We start from the raw sequence: 19798 nt of genomic DNA, 5'->3' as shown, positions 1-19798 counted from the left end.
GACAAAATTACATTTAATTCCCCAAAAAGGAGCTGTTTGAGTGAGGGTGAATATTAGCAAACAAATAATTTATCTTTTCTTTGTAACTTTTTATTTTGGTATTGTTTCAAACTTACAGAAAAGTTGCAAGAATAGTACAAAGAACTCCTTACACTCTTTTCCCAGATTCACCAGTTATTAATGTCACTAGTTTGCTTTGTCATTTTCATCATGCATTTTTAACCCTAAATATTTTAATGTGCATTTCCTAAGAACAAGGGCATTGTCTCACACAATCATAATACAATGACCAAAGTTAGGGTATTTCACATGATTTAATGCTAAAATTCACATTCATTTTCAAATTTTGTCAATTGTTGCAACAAAGTTCTTTATGACTAATTCTCTCTAACTATTCACCACCTGCCCCCTGCCCCAATCCAAGATCCAGTTTGGGATCCTATACTATCTATCATTATCATGTCTCTTTAGTTTCCTTTAATTCACAACAGTTTCTCAGCTTTCCTTTGTCTTTCATTAAACAAATACAGTAAATGCATCATTCCCACCTTTGTGGACTGTAGTTTTGCCAAACAAGGAGAAAAATGGACTGTTCATCTGCCTTCCCCCTTCCAGCAGGACCTGTAGACATGATGCATTGTGTCTCTCAGAAAGAGGGCTCTCAACCCTTCACTGGCTTCCACAGGCACCAACCAGGTCAGGTACCCTATGTGTGCTTCTCTTCCCACCAGGTCTCTGTGACCAGTCTCACTGACTTAAAAAACCTGAAGTCCTTCCGAACCCTACGAGCACTGAGGCCTCTTCGAGCACTGTCTCAGTTTGAAGGAATGAAGGTATATTCTCCAGGTGAATGGGTAAAAGTTCATAATAGGGAAAGGCAGAGATGCTGACTGCTCTTCTTGGGCCAGGCTTTTCTTAAATTGCCAAGCTTTTCCTGAGTTTCTTCCCATGCAGCCCCATACTAGGAATTTGAGAGGTGGAGAAAAATTCTAAGATAAAATCTCCACCCTAAAAGAGTTTCTGTGACAGCCAAGATGGGTTCTGGCTTCCCTTCAAAATCCTAGGGCAGATGTATCATCATCGCAGGGCACTTCTCAAGTTAGCCTCAGTGACAACAGAAAGGACTCATTACATATGGATCCAAGAGCAGGGCTTCTCGGGGGGTAGGTGTGAAGAATAAAGATGGAACGCCAAGAGATCCAGCCCTGCACATCAGGCCCATCCTGGGAAGATCTAGAGCTTAGTGAGGACTACTCATCTGTTCTGTTCTTCTTTTGTTTTGTTTTCTTAAGGTGGTGGTCAATGCTCTCATAGGTGCCATACCTGCCATTCTGAATGTTTTGCTTGTCTGCCTCATTTTCTGGCTCATATTTTGTATCCTGGGAGTAAATTTTTTCTCTGGAAAATTTGAAAGATGCATCAATGGAACAGATACAAACTCAGTTATAAATTATACCATTGTTGCAAACCGAAGCCAATGTGAAAGTGGGAATTTCTCCTGGGTCAAAATGAAGGTCAACTTTGACAACGTGGGGAAGGCTTACCTCGCTCTCTTGCAGGTGGTAAGTGCTTTTGTTATGTTTTTCACTCTGAGGAAAGAAAAGTAGAAAGAATCATAGATTGTTTTTCAGTTAATAAAAACATGTGACTCTTGAGAGAATAGAATGAAATCCTAGTCTCTCATGTGGATGTTGGAGATAATGCCTTCTGGTATTGTCCGCTGCTGGGCATCTCCAACTCTGCTGATTACTGAGCCTCAACCTCCTAGTGATTCCCTTTAAAGGACCTATACATCTCTTCTTGTCCTATATGATGCCTTGCTGGCTCTCCAGAGCTCCAGCCAGAGAGCAACAGAGCCTTGGGTATTGGTCGTGCCATTTAGTTCCCTGTTTAAACCACAGTTGCCAGGTTTTGGAAAGGCAGTGCACACAAATGTGGCATCAGGAAAAAGCCTTAACCAGGTTCTTCTCAGAAGTTGGACCACAGCTTCTCTAGCAACTGTGAAGGTAGAAATTTCTTTTGTTTTTAAACTTTTTTTTAATCACGTTTAAATGAAGAAGAAAAAATCCAAGACAAACATCCTTGAATTCCCTTCTACGGTTCTTTTGTTTGAACACTCTGTCCTGCTAGGACGGAACATCATCATATGCACATCTGCCCACTGGGCTTTTGCATGGCGTGTGTCTGTTAATGGCAAATCTGCAGTTGTGTTCATGACTCTCTGCTCTTGTTGCAGGCAACATTTAAGGGCTGGATGGATATTATGTATGCAGCTGTCGATTCTAGAGGGGTGAGTCTATGTTCCACCATGTTCTAAGTTCTAGGGTCAAATCAGGGATATCATGACTATATAGACAGTCCAGAGCTTCCTGCATCGTAGTTTCAGCAATCAGGGTTGTTTGCCTTGTTTTCCTTGGGAGAAAATACTATTAAATTCCACTGCCTGATAAAAATGGTTCTTATGCATCCTCCGTGTATTCTCTAAAGTCCAGTATTCTCTAAAGTCCAGTCCTCTTTCTCCACGGTAACCAAGAAAAGCCACACATGTAGGAGATGGAACCAGAAGCAACAGAATCACAGGATGCCTTGATTTTCTTTTCACATGTTCTCCAAACGGGTAGATAGGCAGAAGCCAAATTTCAAAGGTACTTGCCTTGAACTGTAGGAAAACCTTAAGACTGAACTAAGTCTGAGTAATAGAGACCCTCCCGTGGCTCCAGGATCCCTGGAGACTAGAAGGGTGTCTAGTGATTGCCAACTGCTGAATTCTAGTTTTTTTTTTTTTTAAAGTAATCATGGATTTCCAAGGTTGGACAAGGACTAAGCAATCTAGTCTATTTTATATTTCCCAGTTGGGAAAATTGAGGGATAGGAAGGAAGGGAGTTGCCTAAAGCTATTGAGTGAGGAGATGGTTGAGTCAAGAACGAAACTGACATGTGTCCAATCCATGTGAGCTGGTGGCAATAGAGGTGGGATGAGCAGTGTTGCAGCACCGAAGGTGAGAATTAGTCTTTACAGCCATTCTACTTTTTATCATACATTCATAGACTGGTATTATGGATGGTGCATAGCAGCAAATCTGAGTTTGCATAATTCTAGGTGTGGATAATAAAATCAAGTTTCTGGAAAGGCAAAGTTAATAGGAGGTACTTAACTATTTACAACAATTATAATTTATACTGTTCTATTTACGTATACAATGTATTTATATAATTATATGATTTATATATAATGTGATTTTATAATTACAATTTATAACAAAGGAAGTATTTTAGAAATTAATGTATTCATTTCTTTTATCTTTTTGAGCACGTGACCTACATCCTAGTTTGTCTTAGGCATCCATCTGCCTTGAGGTAGACATGAGGGGTGGGGAGGAAAGCTTTTGCAGACGTATGGTAGAAGAAAGATGTGGCTTACATATGCTTCCAGAGTGAGTGCCAGATGGGTGGAGGTGTATGGAGGGATGCCTCTCCCGATGCCACTCCTGGTGTGTGCTAGCTGTTGTATGCCAGCTTCTAGCATGATGGCCCTTGTCTGCATAGTCACAGAGCATCTTGCTGATCTCAAACATTGAAGCTGAAACTGGTCAAACCATGGGCCATTCTCTGCCTCAACTCCTCTTGGCCTCAAACACTGACTCTCTGCCATATCCTCCACAAGGGCCCTGGCCCAGCAGTCTACTCCCATCCCTATCTACATGGCCCATCATGGCAGGCCCATAGCTACTGACTCCATGTCCGAGCTACATAGGAGCTGAGAGAGGTTTGAGGCCTCTGTCTCATAATGCTACCCCTTAAGTCAGCCTGCCTGAGCAATATATCCCAGGCCTTCCCAGTAGCAGTTTTTTTCTCAGAAAATTACAGAAGTAAAGCAAGAACACCCTCTTTACCTTCCATGTTCACTTCAATTTACTGGACCCCAACGCCCATCTCCAGACCCAAAGAGAGAGAATCAGGACACACAATTCCTAGCTCTGATTTTCTCTGTCTTTCTGTTTCTTTTTCCCACAGTTCTCTAGAGGCAAACAAAGTGAGTGTTTGTCCTTTTGTTTTCTTGTCTGAACTTCCTTCATGTGAAACTCTCCCTCTCCAAGCCCTTGATCTATCAAAAAAGAGACATGAAGGAGTGTAGACATTCCTATACCTCAAAGCAAAAACCTAACTTGCAAGATGATTAGCTCCTGCATAATCTTATTTTAAATGTCCAATGCTGAATATTAATTCTTTCTTTCCATTACATTGTTCCCGAGCCAACGCTTAACTGTCTCAAAGAAAATGGATGCCTCAAGCCAACTGGGACTAAGGTCAGGTGCTGTTATGGCAAAAGAGAAAAATAATATTTTCAAATAATTACCTCCATTACACTAGTCTATATGGTGAGTGTTGATAACAAATATTATAAATACATTCAACAGATGACAAAACTATCAGCACTCATAGCCTTATCTTTGAATGTGACTGGAGGGGAAGGGGAAATCTCACTACCTGCCCCAAAGTGCATGAAGTCAATGACAATGCAAAGAACATGGACAAAAGGGATCTCAGATACCTTTGATCATAACTTGAGCTAGGCAAGCTTGGTTGTAGTCAATGTGTTCCATTCTGGAGCTTGTGTATTCATTTTTTATTCATGTATTCATTCTATGTGATAATCTACATATCAGAAGGTATGCTATGCATTAGAAATTCAAGAGTGAAAGGACATAACCACAGATTAAATAGCACAGTGGGCTCTTTAAGATGAAAGATGTAGTAGTTCAACAATGATTGGTAATTTAGTCACCTCTGCCCAAGGTGAATATGTCCCTACTCTGATGGCCTCACCTCCAGTCTGGCTCCTTCCAATTACATATCTATGTAGACATCCTAGAGACATTTTCAGAAGACAAATGTGATCATGCCACTTCTCACTCTTAGAATCCCTCAATGATTATTCCTTAGGAGAAAAAGCTCAGCCCCCCACCACCTGAACGCCCACCACATGGTAACACTGAAGCTGAACTAGGGGAAACTGAAAGAGGGGCTTCTTGAGGGGCCATGGTGGTTAAAAGGAGGCTATGTAGTTAATGTTACTGCTGAGAAACACTTTGGTCTTCTAGATAAGGAAGTCAGGATGATTTATGTTTTCTCTGGTAATTGTTTTTTTTTTTTTTCTCTCATTAAAAAATCCTTAACAGAAAGAAAATCAGCCGGGTTTTGAGGAGAGTCGAAGCATGTACCTTTACTTCATAATTTTTATCATCTTTGGCTCATTCTTCACTCTGAATCTCTTTATTGGTGTTATTATTGACAACTTCAACCAACAACAGAAAAAGATAAGTATGTGGGTTGCCCTGATTTGGTAATTTCACCTCTGTTCTCCAAAGGGCTTTAAAAGAACATAATTTTGGTCTAGATTATTGTGTAAAGCCTTTATGATCTGCTTAAAAACAAAGAAGGAGCCTACCACCTATTTCTGGAGCAGATTCTTAAAAAGGATGCTGAAAGGGGACTAAAAACATCTGGGTTTTTTTTTTTTTTTTAAGGTTATTTTAAAAAAAAATTTTTTTTATTAAGTTTTATTTTGTCGATATACATTGTGGCTGATTATTGCTCCCCATCACCAAAACCTCCCTCCCTTCTCCCTCCCCCCCTCCCCCCCTCCCCCCCAACAATGTCCTTTCTGTTTGCTTGTCGTATCAACTTCAAGTAGTTGTGGTTGTCATATCTTCTCCCCCCCCCCGGTTTGTGTGTGTGTGTGTGTGGTGTGTGTGTGTGTGTGTGTGTGTGTGTGTGTGTGTGTGTGAATTTATATATTAATTTTTAGCTCCCACCAATAAGTGAGAACATGTGTTATTTCTCTTTCTGTGCCTGACTTGTTTCACTTAATATAATTCTCTCAAGGTCCATCACAGAAAATGTGGTACATCTACACAATGGAACATCTGGGTTTTAAGTCATTGTTTTTACTCTCTATCTTACCATCTTAATCAATAGACATTGTTATTGTTGAGATTAAGCCTGGTAATAATTGAACCCTAAAAGAATAATAACTACCCAGATTAATACTTATGACACTATAGTAATATTTTTATAATCTTTCAATTGTACTCTTTATCCATGATAAAAAGGATGAACTCTCTTTTAGCAAACTTGCATCCCAGCTCCCAACACCCAAGCCTCAGCAAATCTATCAAGACTACTTGGAAAGAAGATTATTGAGGACAAGGCATGGTTAGGGAGGTTTTTCTCAATGCAAATAAATAGATGTCTATTTTGCTGGTTTAAAATCCATGGGACCAGATGTAAAAACAACAACAAAAAAGCTACAGTAAAATCCATACGAGCTTTGTAATATGTGTGGAAAATTAAGGAAGACAAAAAGAAAATTTAAATAACACTAAGGCAACGACCAAATGATAACCACTTTAGACAATGCCTCATCATTTTCGTACAATCTCTTCCAGTTACTTTCTAATCAAGTATATAGTCCTTTTACACAGTCCAGATTACTTTTTATTTTTAATTTTGTAGTTCATATGCTCATTAGTTATGAACCTTTGTCATAAAATCATCTTTGCTATGTGAATTTTCAGGCTGAATTACAATACGTGTTATGGACAGGCCATGATTTATCCTGATCGTCCCCTCTTATTGGATACTTACATCATTGCTAAATTTCCTTCTTTTCTGAAACAATCATGAACGTTCTTGAAATTCTGTATAAAAATGATTATTTTCTCAGGAGAAATTCCTAGAATTAGAATTTTTAAGGCATTAAAGATATATTGTCAAATTACCTTCCAGAAATGCTGTGCCAGCTAGCTTCTTTATGCAAAATATGAGAATGCCTGGTTACTCTGTTCTCTTCATTCTGTTATTTTTATTATGTTTTCTAGATTGATGGAGAAAAGTGTTATCTCATTGTTTCATTTATTTATTTGATCATTAGAGAGATTACATACATTTTCATAGGCTGACGGCCACAAGTATTTCTCCCTTAAAAATTATCTGTTGATATCCTCTATTTTTAAGACTGAGATTGTCACCTTTTTCTTATGCATTTTTGTATAGTAAGTCCAACTGGTGACTTGCTTCTTACATTTTTGTAATGGTGTTTTTTACTTACGGACGTTAGTATTTTTAAGATTTATTTACTATTATTATTATTGTTTTACATTCTAAGATGTTGTTGTGGAGCAGTGGGAGGGGGAGGGGAAGGTGGAGGGGGACAGAGGTGGGAGTGGGGGCAGGGCTGGCTCATGGCTGGCTCCTTCACTGGCCTGGTTGTGGAGGGTGGGGGGTCGTGGCTGAGGCCCTCGGGGGTCCCCCCCACCCCCGCAGGGGACCTGGGAGGATTCTGGCACTGTGCTGGATGCAAATGTCAGGGGGTGTGGCTGGGGCCCTCAGCTCCCCACCCCAGCTTGCAAGCCCAGGAGCTTCCAGTAGCAGCTCTGTCATAGCTGCGCTGGATGCAGACATCAAGGGGGATGTGGCTGAGACCCTCAGGGCCCCCTCATCCTGGCTCAGGAGCCCAGGGGGCTTCCAGCTCTTCTAGGTTTTATAGGTATTCTTTTTGATATTAGGCATTTACTGGTCAATATCAGAACTTTGTCTCTAATCTGTGGGGTTTTTGTGTTTTCTTTCAGTTCTGTGTTGCCTTATTAGCTACTCCCACTTAAACTCTGCACTGGAACTAATTTGTTGTCCTTCGGTTCCTTCTAAAATGGGGGAGCTGACTGTGGGGACCAGCACTTGAGCCCTGTGGTTGAACTAAATTGCTGCTTTGCTGCTGATTCTTAGGGGAAGGCTTTTTGTGCAGCTCAGATTTTAAATGTTGACCTAATAAGCACTGCTAGATCTTGTGAGATCCAGTACACCTGGGTTGTGTGGGAACTCTGGTCTGGGCCTGAGTCTTTTCAGCAAACTGCATCCCCTGCAGTTCTATATTCCTGACCAGTCTCCACTGAGTGATCCTGTGCTGACTGGAGGACAGATCAGCTGTCCATGCTGTGCCCCAGTGTTCCCCCAGTGGGCCACAGACATTAGTATTTCTATGGAGTCAAACTCCCAATCTTGTCTTTTTTGGTTTCTTTTATTACATTTATGAACTGAAAGCATTTCTCAGTTCCAAAATCAGGTAACTAAATATTCACCTTTGGTTTTGCTAACTGTTTTATGGATCTTTTTCATTTTTTGGTTGAACTCTTATAATTCATCCAAAATGTACCTTGATACCAACTAGCCTTCTTAGCATCTGCTGGTAAAGTCATTTATTGTCATTACACAACTATGTCATTTCTGCTGCTTGGGAGTATACAGTGTAGTGTCAACTCTATAATGTGCCTCTTGATTGCAACCAGTACCTGCAATTTGGATGTTAGCCCTTGTGATTTCAGATATAAGCTTACATTAGAAATCATTGTTTTGATCAGTCCACAGAATCTTTTTGTTTTGTTTTGTTTTACTTTTTATAATGGAAAATTTCAAACATATGCAAGAGTACACTAGAATGAATCTAAAATACCCATCACCCAGCACTTCATTTATTGACTTAAGTACATCCTTGTGCCATCTATGCCCTTATTCAACTCTGCCATGGGTTTTTTTTATGGAGCAAATCACAGACATCACATTAGTTCGCTCATAAATATTTCAGAACTTATATGTATTTAATTATAACCACAATTTCATAATCATACCTAAGAAGTTTAACATGAATTTTAAAAATTTATCAAATAATCTATGTTCAAATTGCCCCGAGACTTTAATTTTCTTAAAATATTTATTTATTAATTATTTCGTTCATTCATTTATTTATTTCTGTTAAAGTTTTTTGTTTCTTTTTTTTTTTTTTTTCCAAATCAGGATTCAAATAAGGTCCTCCCATGTGACAGCTTTCTTTTCTCTGAAGTGACAAGATGTTCCAGGCTTCGGTTGTAAACTTCCTGCCCTAGATCTGGAATCAGTCACTTCTCTGAGTGCTGTTTTTTTTTTGTAGGAAATGGTATATCAAGACCACAATCTGGAGTGCTCATTATTATTGTTTCTAGGCCTTTCCAAGAGAGAGCTACTTCAAATTCAGGACTACAAGTAAATATATATGTGGAAATATGCATACTGATAATTCAAAATAAGGACTACAAAGTTTTCACTTAACCTCGTCTCTGATACATCTGTATCTCTTCTTTTCCACACTGAGAAACCTGATTCTCAAGGGCGCAGGATATGATAAAATCAAAAATTTCCACAGTAACTCATTTTCTTTATCCTACAACATACACATACAACAGTCTCAAAATAATAGTTAATACTGTTAATAATAATAGTTAATAATAGTTAATACTGTCATGATGAATATGATTACTAAAAGACTCATTTCTGCCCCGCATGCCAAAACAAACTGATTAACTTCTAGGTTAACTTCTAGGGCTGTATATTTTTGGTCCATACTCATGGAGTAAATTTAAACCCCAAACTTTCATCGAAGCAGGTCTGGAGTCACAAATTATTAGGAAAGATTGACTTTTTACTCATAGTCCAGATTGAGAGTTTCCCGGTTGTCTTCCATTGCCAACAGACGGATACTGTTTCCTTCTTCACCCTTTCATTGGTGGCCCTGGGAGAATCCAAATTCTTGTAGGGACTGCTGTGCCTCACCTCCCTATGCATAAGCCCATTGCCTTTGCATAAACCCAATGTCTTTTTTCTCCATGAACCTCTTACAGTTATTAATACCCAAGGTTCTAGTTTACAGGCATTAGCAAGTGTTTGTAGGCCAGCCATGGTTTGGGAGCTATCCTGTCTTTTGATTTCTCAGTTTTCAGGCACTGGAGATTTTCCTTACTTTTGTGCAAGTTCAGTTATACATTTTTAAAGAATTTTATTCTATTCTCTCCAGTATTTCTAAATATTTTATCCCCGAATTTTCAAAATAAAAATCCTGGTTCATTTTTCTATTCTTTCTTGCCCAGTAGTAAAAATTTTTAAAACTCTATCTTTTTTCTGAGAATGGCTCTGGACAGATTTCATGCAGTTTTATTAATAGTGTTACATGTATTCATTACTTAGGAGAATTTCAATTGCCACTTTATTTAAATTATTGTTACTAATATACTTTAGATATACTTTATCTAAATTATTGTTACTAATATCTATTTTTGTTGCGTTGTGGTTTCATTTATGGAACCTGAAATAGATCCAGTTTTTGCAAAGATTCTGTGGATGTTTGCAAATAATTTGTAATTTTTGCATATGTTATAAAGAGTGATATATAACTGATAAAAGTAGTATTTTTCACTTATTCTTTAACATCAACCCTGTTTCCTTTCAGCCCTCCCCTAGAGTCCAGCCTCTTTTTCTTCCCATTGGAATTTTAGGGATTGTTGATAGAAATGTGATGTAACTTCAAAATTATTTCTAAAAATTTAGAACTTTGATTTCAAAAACTGTTAAAGGTAATTAGCTCTCATCTTCATATACTTAGGTGGAGAAGACATTTTTATGACAGAAGAACAGAAGAAATACTATAACGCAATGAAAAAATTAGGATCCAAGAAACCTCAAAAGCCCATTCCAAGGCCTCTGGTGAGAGCAACTGAGTGATTCGAAATATTGCACATAGATCAGTTGAATGATTGTGCAGAACTCAGATTTCTCTCATGCCATTCTTCTTTATTTTAAAAATTTACAAATATTATCTAAGAACTAAACAACAACCTGGATACACTCAAGTCCTTAGGAAAACTAGATATTCCAATTTAATAGTAAGAGCCTGAGCAACAACTTAAACTTACTTTTAGTGAGCACGCAATAGGTGCTTAGTATATATTCACTGCAATGACGTGAACTTAGTAGTTTGTTTGAACTTAATCTTGACCAATTCCTTGAACTTGTTAAGACAAGTGAACAGATATGATGTGGGGGAGGCGAGAGGAGGGGGGGAAAGGAATGGGTAAAGGGTCATGAAAATTAACTACAATGTATATTGAGAAGTTAAAATTTTTAAAAAGTCAAAAAACTGTATTTGTAGTACCTCTTACTAGCTTTTGCTCGTGTGAAGTTGAGATCAAATATACTCACTGCCACTCTACAAGTATTTATGATAAATTTTGTATATCAAGGATTGGCAAACTTTTCCTGTAAGGGGCCACTTAGTAAATATTTCAGGCTTTGGCAGTCATATGATCTCTGCTGCTACTACTCAACTCTGCTATTGTAGCACAAAAAGTACCACTGTGGACAATAGAGAACAAATAGACATGGCTATGTTACAACACAGCTTTATTCATGGACACGAAAATTTGGATTTCATATCATTTTCATATGTCATGAAATTTATCCTTCTTTTGATTTTCTTCCCAAATGTCAAAAAATGTAAAACCCTTTCTGAGTTCATGGGCTATCCGAAAACAGTTTGGATAGATTTGGCCTGTGGGCCAGTTTGTAGAGCCTCGCTCTCTGTAACTCCTGCTTTATCGGGTACTAAGGGGCAAGCTAGAAGCACCACTCAGTGCTGCTCTGAGACTGCAGTCCAGTTGGGAAGGTGGGATGCTGTATACACATGTGACAGCACTAGATTGTAAACTAACACAATAGGTAGAGTTAGTAGCTCTGACAAATGAGTTTGAAAACTTTCAGTACAGGGAGGGTGAGTAGGGCTGAGAAGTCAGGGAAAGGGGTATAGAAGAGGGGCTTGCAATCTGAAGCAAGCAGAGGATTTGGAGATTTTCATTCCAACACGAGACCCAAAATGATCAAAAGTATGTTTAATTTATTCAGAACAGAGCCGGGCATAACATGTACTCTCAGTAACTATTTGTTAAATGAAAGAAAATGTTTTAGGGCACAAATAAAGTCTGACACTAGGATTAAATATCTGGGTTGCATTAAAAATGTCTGTGAATGTCAGGGCTTAAGTATTTAGAATTTATCCTTTACACAGTGAGGGGTTTTTGACCACAGTGTTAACAATAAAATTATATTTGGGGAGGTTCAATCTATCAACGGTATGTGGAACTTCAATTTACCCAAGTCGAATCTAGCTTTGAAATACCAATTTCACTTTCTGGTACTAATTTCACTTTGAAGTTTTTCTTTGAACAAGAGACAAAAAGAATTTTTGTTTTACATGTGCATGCTGCGCAACCACTGACTCAACACCAGTTGGTCCTAGGTTTGGAATTAACTAAAAGACTCACAAGACACAGTATGTTCCCACATATTTACCAGTTTGTTTCAAGCAGTGCAGCACACAGCCAAAAAGAAGTAGCAACAACACAGGTACAGTTTCTTGGCCCCTGCACTGCACAGGGCATGCTAGCCTGCAAGAAATGAACTTAAAGTGGGCTTGGACGACTTCACCACAGGAAAGCTTCCTCATTCCTCAACTGTCTTTTATAGTATGCTTGTCACATGCCTCATCTGGGAGTAAGTGCCAAGTCATAGCCTTCCTTGTGTAGCTACAACTCACCAATCAAGCCTTTAATGAAAGATTCTGATAACCAATTACAATCTCACCAGCTAATGCTGCACATTTATCTTAACTTCTATATTCCAAAGAGCAGTGTTGCATGAGATAAATACAACATCATATCGCCAGATGTCCCTGAGTCTGAGTTAAGGCTTCATATCAACTGTTAGCCCTTTATCCACAACTTTACCTCTCCAGGGATTTTTTTTAAAATTCTGAAATATAAATATTATTTTTTGACCTTTGGGACAAATGAGTAGCAATCCCATAAGGAGGAAAATCCAGCTGTTTTAGTCAGAGCATTGATGCAATGCTTTGTTTCCAGCACTAAAGCAAAGGATTTGGAATCACTTCTGATTTCTCCCAAGTGCGCCACGGGCTCGGCCCACCATTTCTGATTTCTTCTGAAGCTTCCCCACATGGTGGCCTTTTACTTTGTTTAAAAATTGCAGGAGTCATTATGCATTCTAAAGTGACACAGAATGTTTTTGATCATCTAACACTTCAGGTAATTTATGCTCTTACTCTCCTCCATTTGTCTAAATAAATGTTAGAATTAACTGTAGAGCCAATATTTATCCTCCGTCCTGTTTCTTCTTGCCCCTCATTCTGCTTCCCTGGAGAGCATCCTTAAAAGTATCTGTTCTCCAGCTCCTTTCTGACCTTCCAGATGCATTCTCACATAGGTAACGTACTTGGTTTTCAAGTGTCTTCTCCAGGTTCCTTGATAAAAGCCATAGGGCTCCAGCACATGGTTTGAAAGTCACCAACTTAAGTGTCGTATCCCTCCAATGCTGTCTCTACCCTCTTTCTTCTCATTGCACTTGCTGTCCCTGAGTAATATCATGCACTGTCATGGTTTAAATTCATATCCATATTGATGCCATTGAACACCACATCTGCATTCCAGTTTCTGCACCCGAGCTCCAAACCTGTACTTCTACCTTGGATGCACCTCAAACTCAACTTGCTCAGGACAGATATCATCTCCTCCAAAATGCATCACCCTCTGTTCTCTGGCTGGTTAAAGAGCTCCACCAACCAGAAACGATAGCCTCAGCCTTAACTTTCCCATGGCCTCTGCATTCATACACTCTGCTCTTGCTTCTATCTTCGTATTAGCTCTTTAAACCTACATGCTTACATCTTTACCTACTGTTACCAACAAAAGACAGCATCATCTTTTTCCTGAATTACCATAACAGATCCATGGGGGATCTAAAGATGTATTCTTAGGGCTTTATGAGTTCTCTAAATAGAATAGTGTATGAATACTTTAGTTAGATGATAACATATAATAATTCAATATATAGATGTATTATAAAACAAGCAATGAATAGTCAAGAATGCCATACAATTTCAGTGTCTGTTTGTGTTCAAGAACAATTTTCCACAAAGTATAGAACAAAGTAGTGCTTCACAATAGTCATATTAAAGAAAATAGTGAAATAATTGAGTCATTTCACTGCACATAGTAGATAGATATGAAAACCTGAGTTTGAGCCTATATAAGAATAATCAGAATACACTCCCTTTGTGGGCAGTATGGTCCTCTATAAAGAAACCAATATGGAAGTTCACCATCAGTAATAATATGAAATAATCAGTTTTTCTGTTTTCATTTTTAGTAATCATTGCATCAGAATTCCATTTCTCTAGCTTTATCTTCAAATGAACAAGAAGTAGAAAATTGGCATTCAAGAATTGCTCCAAATACAGAGTTTTGGTTAAGTATAAATTCTGATTATTCTGAACTGGCAAATGGAGTCTTGGAGGTGTTAATTCCATTTTGTCCAACATACTTATGTGAGCAGGTATTCTCTGCATTGATATTATTGAAGTAAAAATACAGAAACAGATGAAATATAGAGACTTTTTATTATATAATCCAACATATGCTGTTTTATTTCAGCAAAACATCACCAATCACATCAAAGTCATGTTGTTACTAAGACTTTTTTATTTGTATTTGTTTTAAAACGGAATTAAAGGTACAAGCCTAAACACTTAAAACCAGTTATTTAATTTAATTTAAATGAAAATATGTAGGGCAACACTGGGTATCTACAAGAATTCCTTGCCCTTTGGAAAGAGTCTTTGCATTTTTCGAGGAACTGCTTTAATTGTAAGACAGAACAAGTTCTTTTGCATTAATGTGCCTTTTAGGTATGTGATTTCATTCTTGCAACTCAAAATGATCTGTGATTTCTCTTTTCTTTTTTTCTCAGAGCAAATGCCAAGGTCTCGTGTTCGATTTAGTCACAAACCAGGTCTTTGACATCGTCATCATAAGTCTCATTATCCTAAACATGATTAGCATGATGGCTGAATCAGATAACCAACCTGAAGCCATGAAATGCATCCTTGAGCGTCTCAACCTGGCTTTTGTAGTCATCTTTACAATAGAGTGTCTCATCAAAATCTTTGCTTTGAGGCAATACTACTTCACCAATGGCTGGAATTTATTTGATTGTGTGGTTGTGCTTCTTTCTATTGTTAGTAAGTAAAATCAGCAGCCAGAGTGGCTTTAAACTGACAGCTAGAAGTAAACTTGTAAATCTTATCATTTGAAAGTATGCCTAAACTATTTGTTAAAATTAGGCTTAATGTGGTTTCTAAAAATAAAGACAGGTGTATTTTGCCATTCTCTATGTGAAAGTTGCCAGGAGATAGAGAGTAATTTCCATTACCTTGACTGTCTACACAATTGAAATAGAGAGTTAAATAATTACGTGGACCGTTTAGTCAGTGGAGACAGACAAAATTAAGATGACTTAGAAGTTTTTGTGGTGGTACCTAACTTATCTAGGTAACTGAATCAAAGTTCTACCTTTCCTCTGCAATTATAAGCCCTAAAGAGCATTTTATAGTTTTGAGGAATTGGCATTTCATTCTTATGTTTTTTTCCTTTGTTCAAAATCCATGTGGCTATGATATCACAATTATTATGCCCCCTGTGGCATTGCTGTGCCTTCTCTTACCTCCTATGCAAGTCTCCATGGCTAACTGTAGATTGGGCTTCCAAGAATGTATCATACAAACAAGTAGTGCTTTCTCTTTATTCTATATATCATGTGAACTTAAACCACAGTGTGAACTATCATCTCAACTGATTCGCCCCCACTCACCAACTATAATAAGCATATAATAAGCATTTATTGCTTATTATAAATATATAATATAAATGTGCTTATATAAATAAGCTTATATGATAATCATATTTTTTCTAACCATAGGCAGGGTTAGTGATAAGGTTTATGGAAGAACAATAGGAAAGAAAAAGGGTTATTGCTATATACCTTTTTGTAAAACACACATACACCTCAACCTTGAAATTAAATTTTTCATAGCTAAATTATAAGAGTTTACTCTTGGTTTTCGAAGTTTGTTTTTAACTAAACCATTAATTTGACTTTTCATAATTGTGTAAAACTGTCCAGGAGTCCTTCTCATAGTTCAAAAAGCAGTAAAGACAAGAAAAACTGATTTCACAAGTGGAAGCTTTTGTGCAATCTCAGAAGGATGCATCAAACAGATATGATGGATCTAAACATTTTGGCTGTTACTGCTACCACAGCAATGCAGATGTTTCAGAGAGTAGAAAAAATGCTGCAGTTCATAGTCTGTTCTGGTTTCTTAGCCATGATGTTTGTGTAGATAAAGTTTAGCAATAGAAATCCTTCTGCATGTTTACAGCTAAACAGACCTTTAATCTTTATGAGTCAATTTCAATCACAAGTTCTGGTAAAGTTGACAGCAGCAATGAAAGTTAGAAAATGGTTGTAGGATGAGTCTGGGGCAGACCCTCTGGGAGTTCAAAGAGCCCTTCCACTGATATGTGACAAGCAGCTTCATCATTCCAGGCAGTGCCAGGCATTGTACAGTTTGTGGAAATATCTCTGACTTCTGTCCTTTGAACAGCTGCTAGGCAATTGCAGTTACACATGCTGTATAGCATTTTGCTCCAATGGATGAAAAGATCCACACATTAAGCTAAGTCCTACTCACCAGTGTGGACAGAATTTTATGTGCCTTTGCTAGTATGTCTGCCATCCAACACTTCACCTCAATACTTTCTCAAGCTTCTTCCTAAGCTCTTAGAGAAATACAAAATGGGTGTGAATTGAAGTGAATCTCTCTTTAGGAGTTAACATTCCAGTTGAGGTATTAAAATTTACCCACCTTAAAGTGTCAGAAAAAGATAGGAAAATTAATTGTACACCAAATCACATGGTACTCAGAAGGATTGAGCTCAGAAAAAGAACAGATTACTGTGGGCTTGAATGACCAGAAAAATATTCGTGGAGGAGGTGGGCATTAAGGGATGGATCTCCTCTAGTTGTTCCTCAGTTGGCACTCAGTAAATTTTATATCTTGCCAGGGTTGACTGCCCAATTAACATATGAATTAAACTTCTTTGGTACAATTGGGCAGATAGTGAAGTATATCATCTAGTTCCCTTTAGTCATTATGTGATGACAGAAGCATTTTGACTGCTCATGATCCCTAATGACTTTACAGAACACTCAGAGAAAGAACAAGGCCGTGTCTACACAAGGCAAGCATGTTCCAGCCACTCTATAATACTTAGGCCAGAATTTGAGTTTTTTTAAGTCCTTATATGACTTGCCTGCAAAGCAGACAATGAGAGAACAGGGTGACATTTTAGGTCAAATATTCAGCTGTTTGCACAAACCTCTGCTTGAGATGCCATTTCTGGGGCATCCACAACAGTAGCGAAAGTATCTCCAAGTTTTGTCCCTTAAGCTTTTTGAGTTGGGACTGTAAGAGTCTTGGAATGAGCATATTGACAAATACGAGAGATTCATGGGTAGTTTTAGCCTAAAGATGAGCATCCCAGTGCCACCGTCTCCCTCCAGCCCCACACACATTGTGGCTTTTTCAGCAGATAAGCTGTCCTTCCCCTAGCAAGGCTGTGTCCAAATTCCTCTAAACAAATAAGAACCTGTCCCTTTTAAGGAAGTTTGGAGTTAGGGGTTCCGCAATTTCTACTGGCAGCTCAGGCTCAAGCCAACCTTCAGTAGCAGAAATTTCTCCTTGTTACCTGAAACTCTCTATAGTTTACCTGTTTTCCATTCTATATATTCAATAAATATGGAAAACCACTGTTATTTGTTACCCCATGAGTGGCTTTAAAAACCCAACACAGATAATACACTTCAAGTACATGAGATAATTTACAAAGTAGCCTTTCATAAACTGCATTATTTTCCTTGGTTGTCTTCAGTATTTTAGGCATCTAAAGTACTATCCCATCTAAAGTACTATCTAAAATTGCATGGCCCTTGGAAATCATTTTCCAAGTTAAAGCACAGATAAATATTTTCCCTGGTATTGGTAAAAAAAAATCTTAGTTTTGTGCATAAATTACAAAGTATTAGTAAAAAGTTGGCTCTACTGGGATTCTGCAGCAGGAAATAAGCTGAGTCTGAAACCAGTATGCCTGCCGGGAGTTCAATGATCCTTCTCCTTCTTCTAAGGTACAATGGTTGCTGCCTTGGAAAACCAGGAGCACATTCCTTTCCCTCCAACACTCTTCAGAATTGTCCGCTTGGCTCGGATTGGCCGAATCCTAAGACTTGTTCGAGCAGCACGAGGAATTAGGACCCTCCTTTTTGCTCTGATGATGTCCCTTCCATCTCTATTCAACATTGGTCTTCTACTCTTTCTGGTTATGTTTATTTACGCCATTTTTGGTATGAACTGTTTTTCCAAAGTGAAGCCAGAGTCTGGAATTGATGACATACTAAATTTTCAAACTTTTGCTGGAAGCATGCTCTGTCTCTTCCAGATAACCACGTCAGCAGGCTGGGATACCCTCCTCAGCCCCATGTTGCAATCAAACGACACATGTAACCCCTCCTCGGAGAACTGCCACCTCCCCGCCATAGCCATAACCTATTTCGTCAGTTATGTCATCATATCTTTTCTCATTGTTGTCAACTTGTATATAGCTGTGATTTTAGAGAACTTCAATACAGCCACGGAAGAAAGTGAGGATCCTTTGGGTGAAGATGACTTTGATATATTCTACGAAGTATGGGAAAAGTTTGACCCAGAAGCAACACAGTTTATCGAATATTCTGCCCTTTCTGACTTTGCTGATGCCCTGCCTGAGCCTTTGCGTGTGGCAAAGCCAAATAAATTTCAATTTCTAGTAATGGACTTGCCTATGGTGAGTGGCGATCGCCTCCACTGCATGGATATTCTCTTCGCATTCACAACTAGGGTACTGGGTGACTCCAATGGCCTGGATAGCATGAAAGCAATGATGGAAGAGAAGTTTATGGAAGCCAATCCTTACAAGAAGTTATACGAACCTATTGTCACCACCACCAAGAGAAAGGAAGAGGAGAGAGGTGCTGCTATTATTCAAAAGGCCTTTCGAAAGCACATGAAGAAGATGAGCTTGTGTGCCTTGGAAGACAGGCCTCATTCACCACTCCAGACACTCTGCAATGGAGATTTGTCCAGTTCTGGGGTGGCCAAGGGCAAGGTCCATTGTGACTGAGTCCCTCACCTCCACCCCTGCCTCACAGCCTCACAGCCTTGCCTATAGCCTCTGAGTTCCAGGGGGCCACACCTCAGTGTATGAACAAGCAGTGGACTCACTGAACTAGCTACTCCATTTTACTCTGGCTAAAAGAAGTGATATTTAAATGTTCATTTTAAATGATTCTTAGAGAGATGTAGGATAAGGCTGCCTGACTATTAACCACTGTTACTGCTTTAATAAGGAAGAAGACACACTAATTTTAGGATCAAAACACAACTTAAATTATGTCAAAACAAAGGAATAAGAAACAAAAAACACATTAACATGTTAAATTGTGTTTTTCCGTATGTTGCTAGGTACATTACCCTATACATTTGTTGGATGTTTTTCCCAGTACAAGTGTATGGTTTATGACATACAGCTCTTTTCCAAGCTAAGTGGAAATCCAAAATGTGCCAATAAGTGAATGGTTTATTGCGGATTTTTTAAATCAACATTACATATTTTGGATTTATTTCAAACCTAAAGGCATGATATTGACTTGTCAGTTACCATTCTATCTTTCACAGCTGCAATCTCTGTTATATATATTTGAAAAATAAATACATGAGACTTTCAGTTTGCATTTCTTTCAGATAGTATACTAATATTTCCCTCTTGTTTGGTGCCTGTGTAAGTAGTGGTTTAAATGTTGTGCTTTACTTGGAATGAAAGGCTGGAGCCAGCCATGTATCTGATAAGTGTTTAACAGTTGGTGCTTCAGGGGGAAAGAGAAAAAGCCACACTCTGCAGCATTCACTGATTTCTGTGGTGTGAATACTCCCACT

At 38.4% G+C, this 19798-nt stretch overlaps 1 protein-coding gene across 1 annotated transcript in view; it reads left to right on the top strand.

Moving 5' to 3' along the window:
• The window catches only part of SCN11A (sodium voltage-gated channel alpha subunit 11), a 110517-nt gene extending 91531 nt beyond the window's left edge, over window positions 1-18986 (top strand). The window contains exons 20-26 of the mRNA XM_063115299.1: window positions 732-833; window positions 1293-1562; window positions 2237-2290; window positions 5181-5322; window positions 10469-10569; window positions 14683-14953; window positions 17956-18986. Coding sequence (XP_062971369.1) covers window positions 732-833; window positions 1293-1562; window positions 2237-2290; window positions 5181-5322; window positions 10469-10569; window positions 14683-14953; window positions 17956-18986 — 1971 coding nt within the window. The remainder of the gene's footprint in view (window positions 1-731; window positions 834-1292; window positions 1563-2236; window positions 2291-5180; window positions 5323-10468; window positions 10570-14682; window positions 14954-17955) is intronic.
• Window positions 18987-19798: the final 812 nt, after the last annotated feature.

Source organism: Cynocephalus volans, chromosome 11 (assembly GCF_027409185.1).
Source record: "Cynocephalus volans isolate mCynVol1 chromosome 11, mCynVol1.pri, whole genome shotgun sequence".
Classification (NCBI taxonomy): domain Eukaryota; kingdom Metazoa; phylum Chordata; class Mammalia; order Dermoptera; family Cynocephalidae; genus Cynocephalus; species Cynocephalus volans.
Note: the sequence above shows the minus strand (reverse complement) of the source record. Positions and strands in the feature narration are given on the sequence as shown.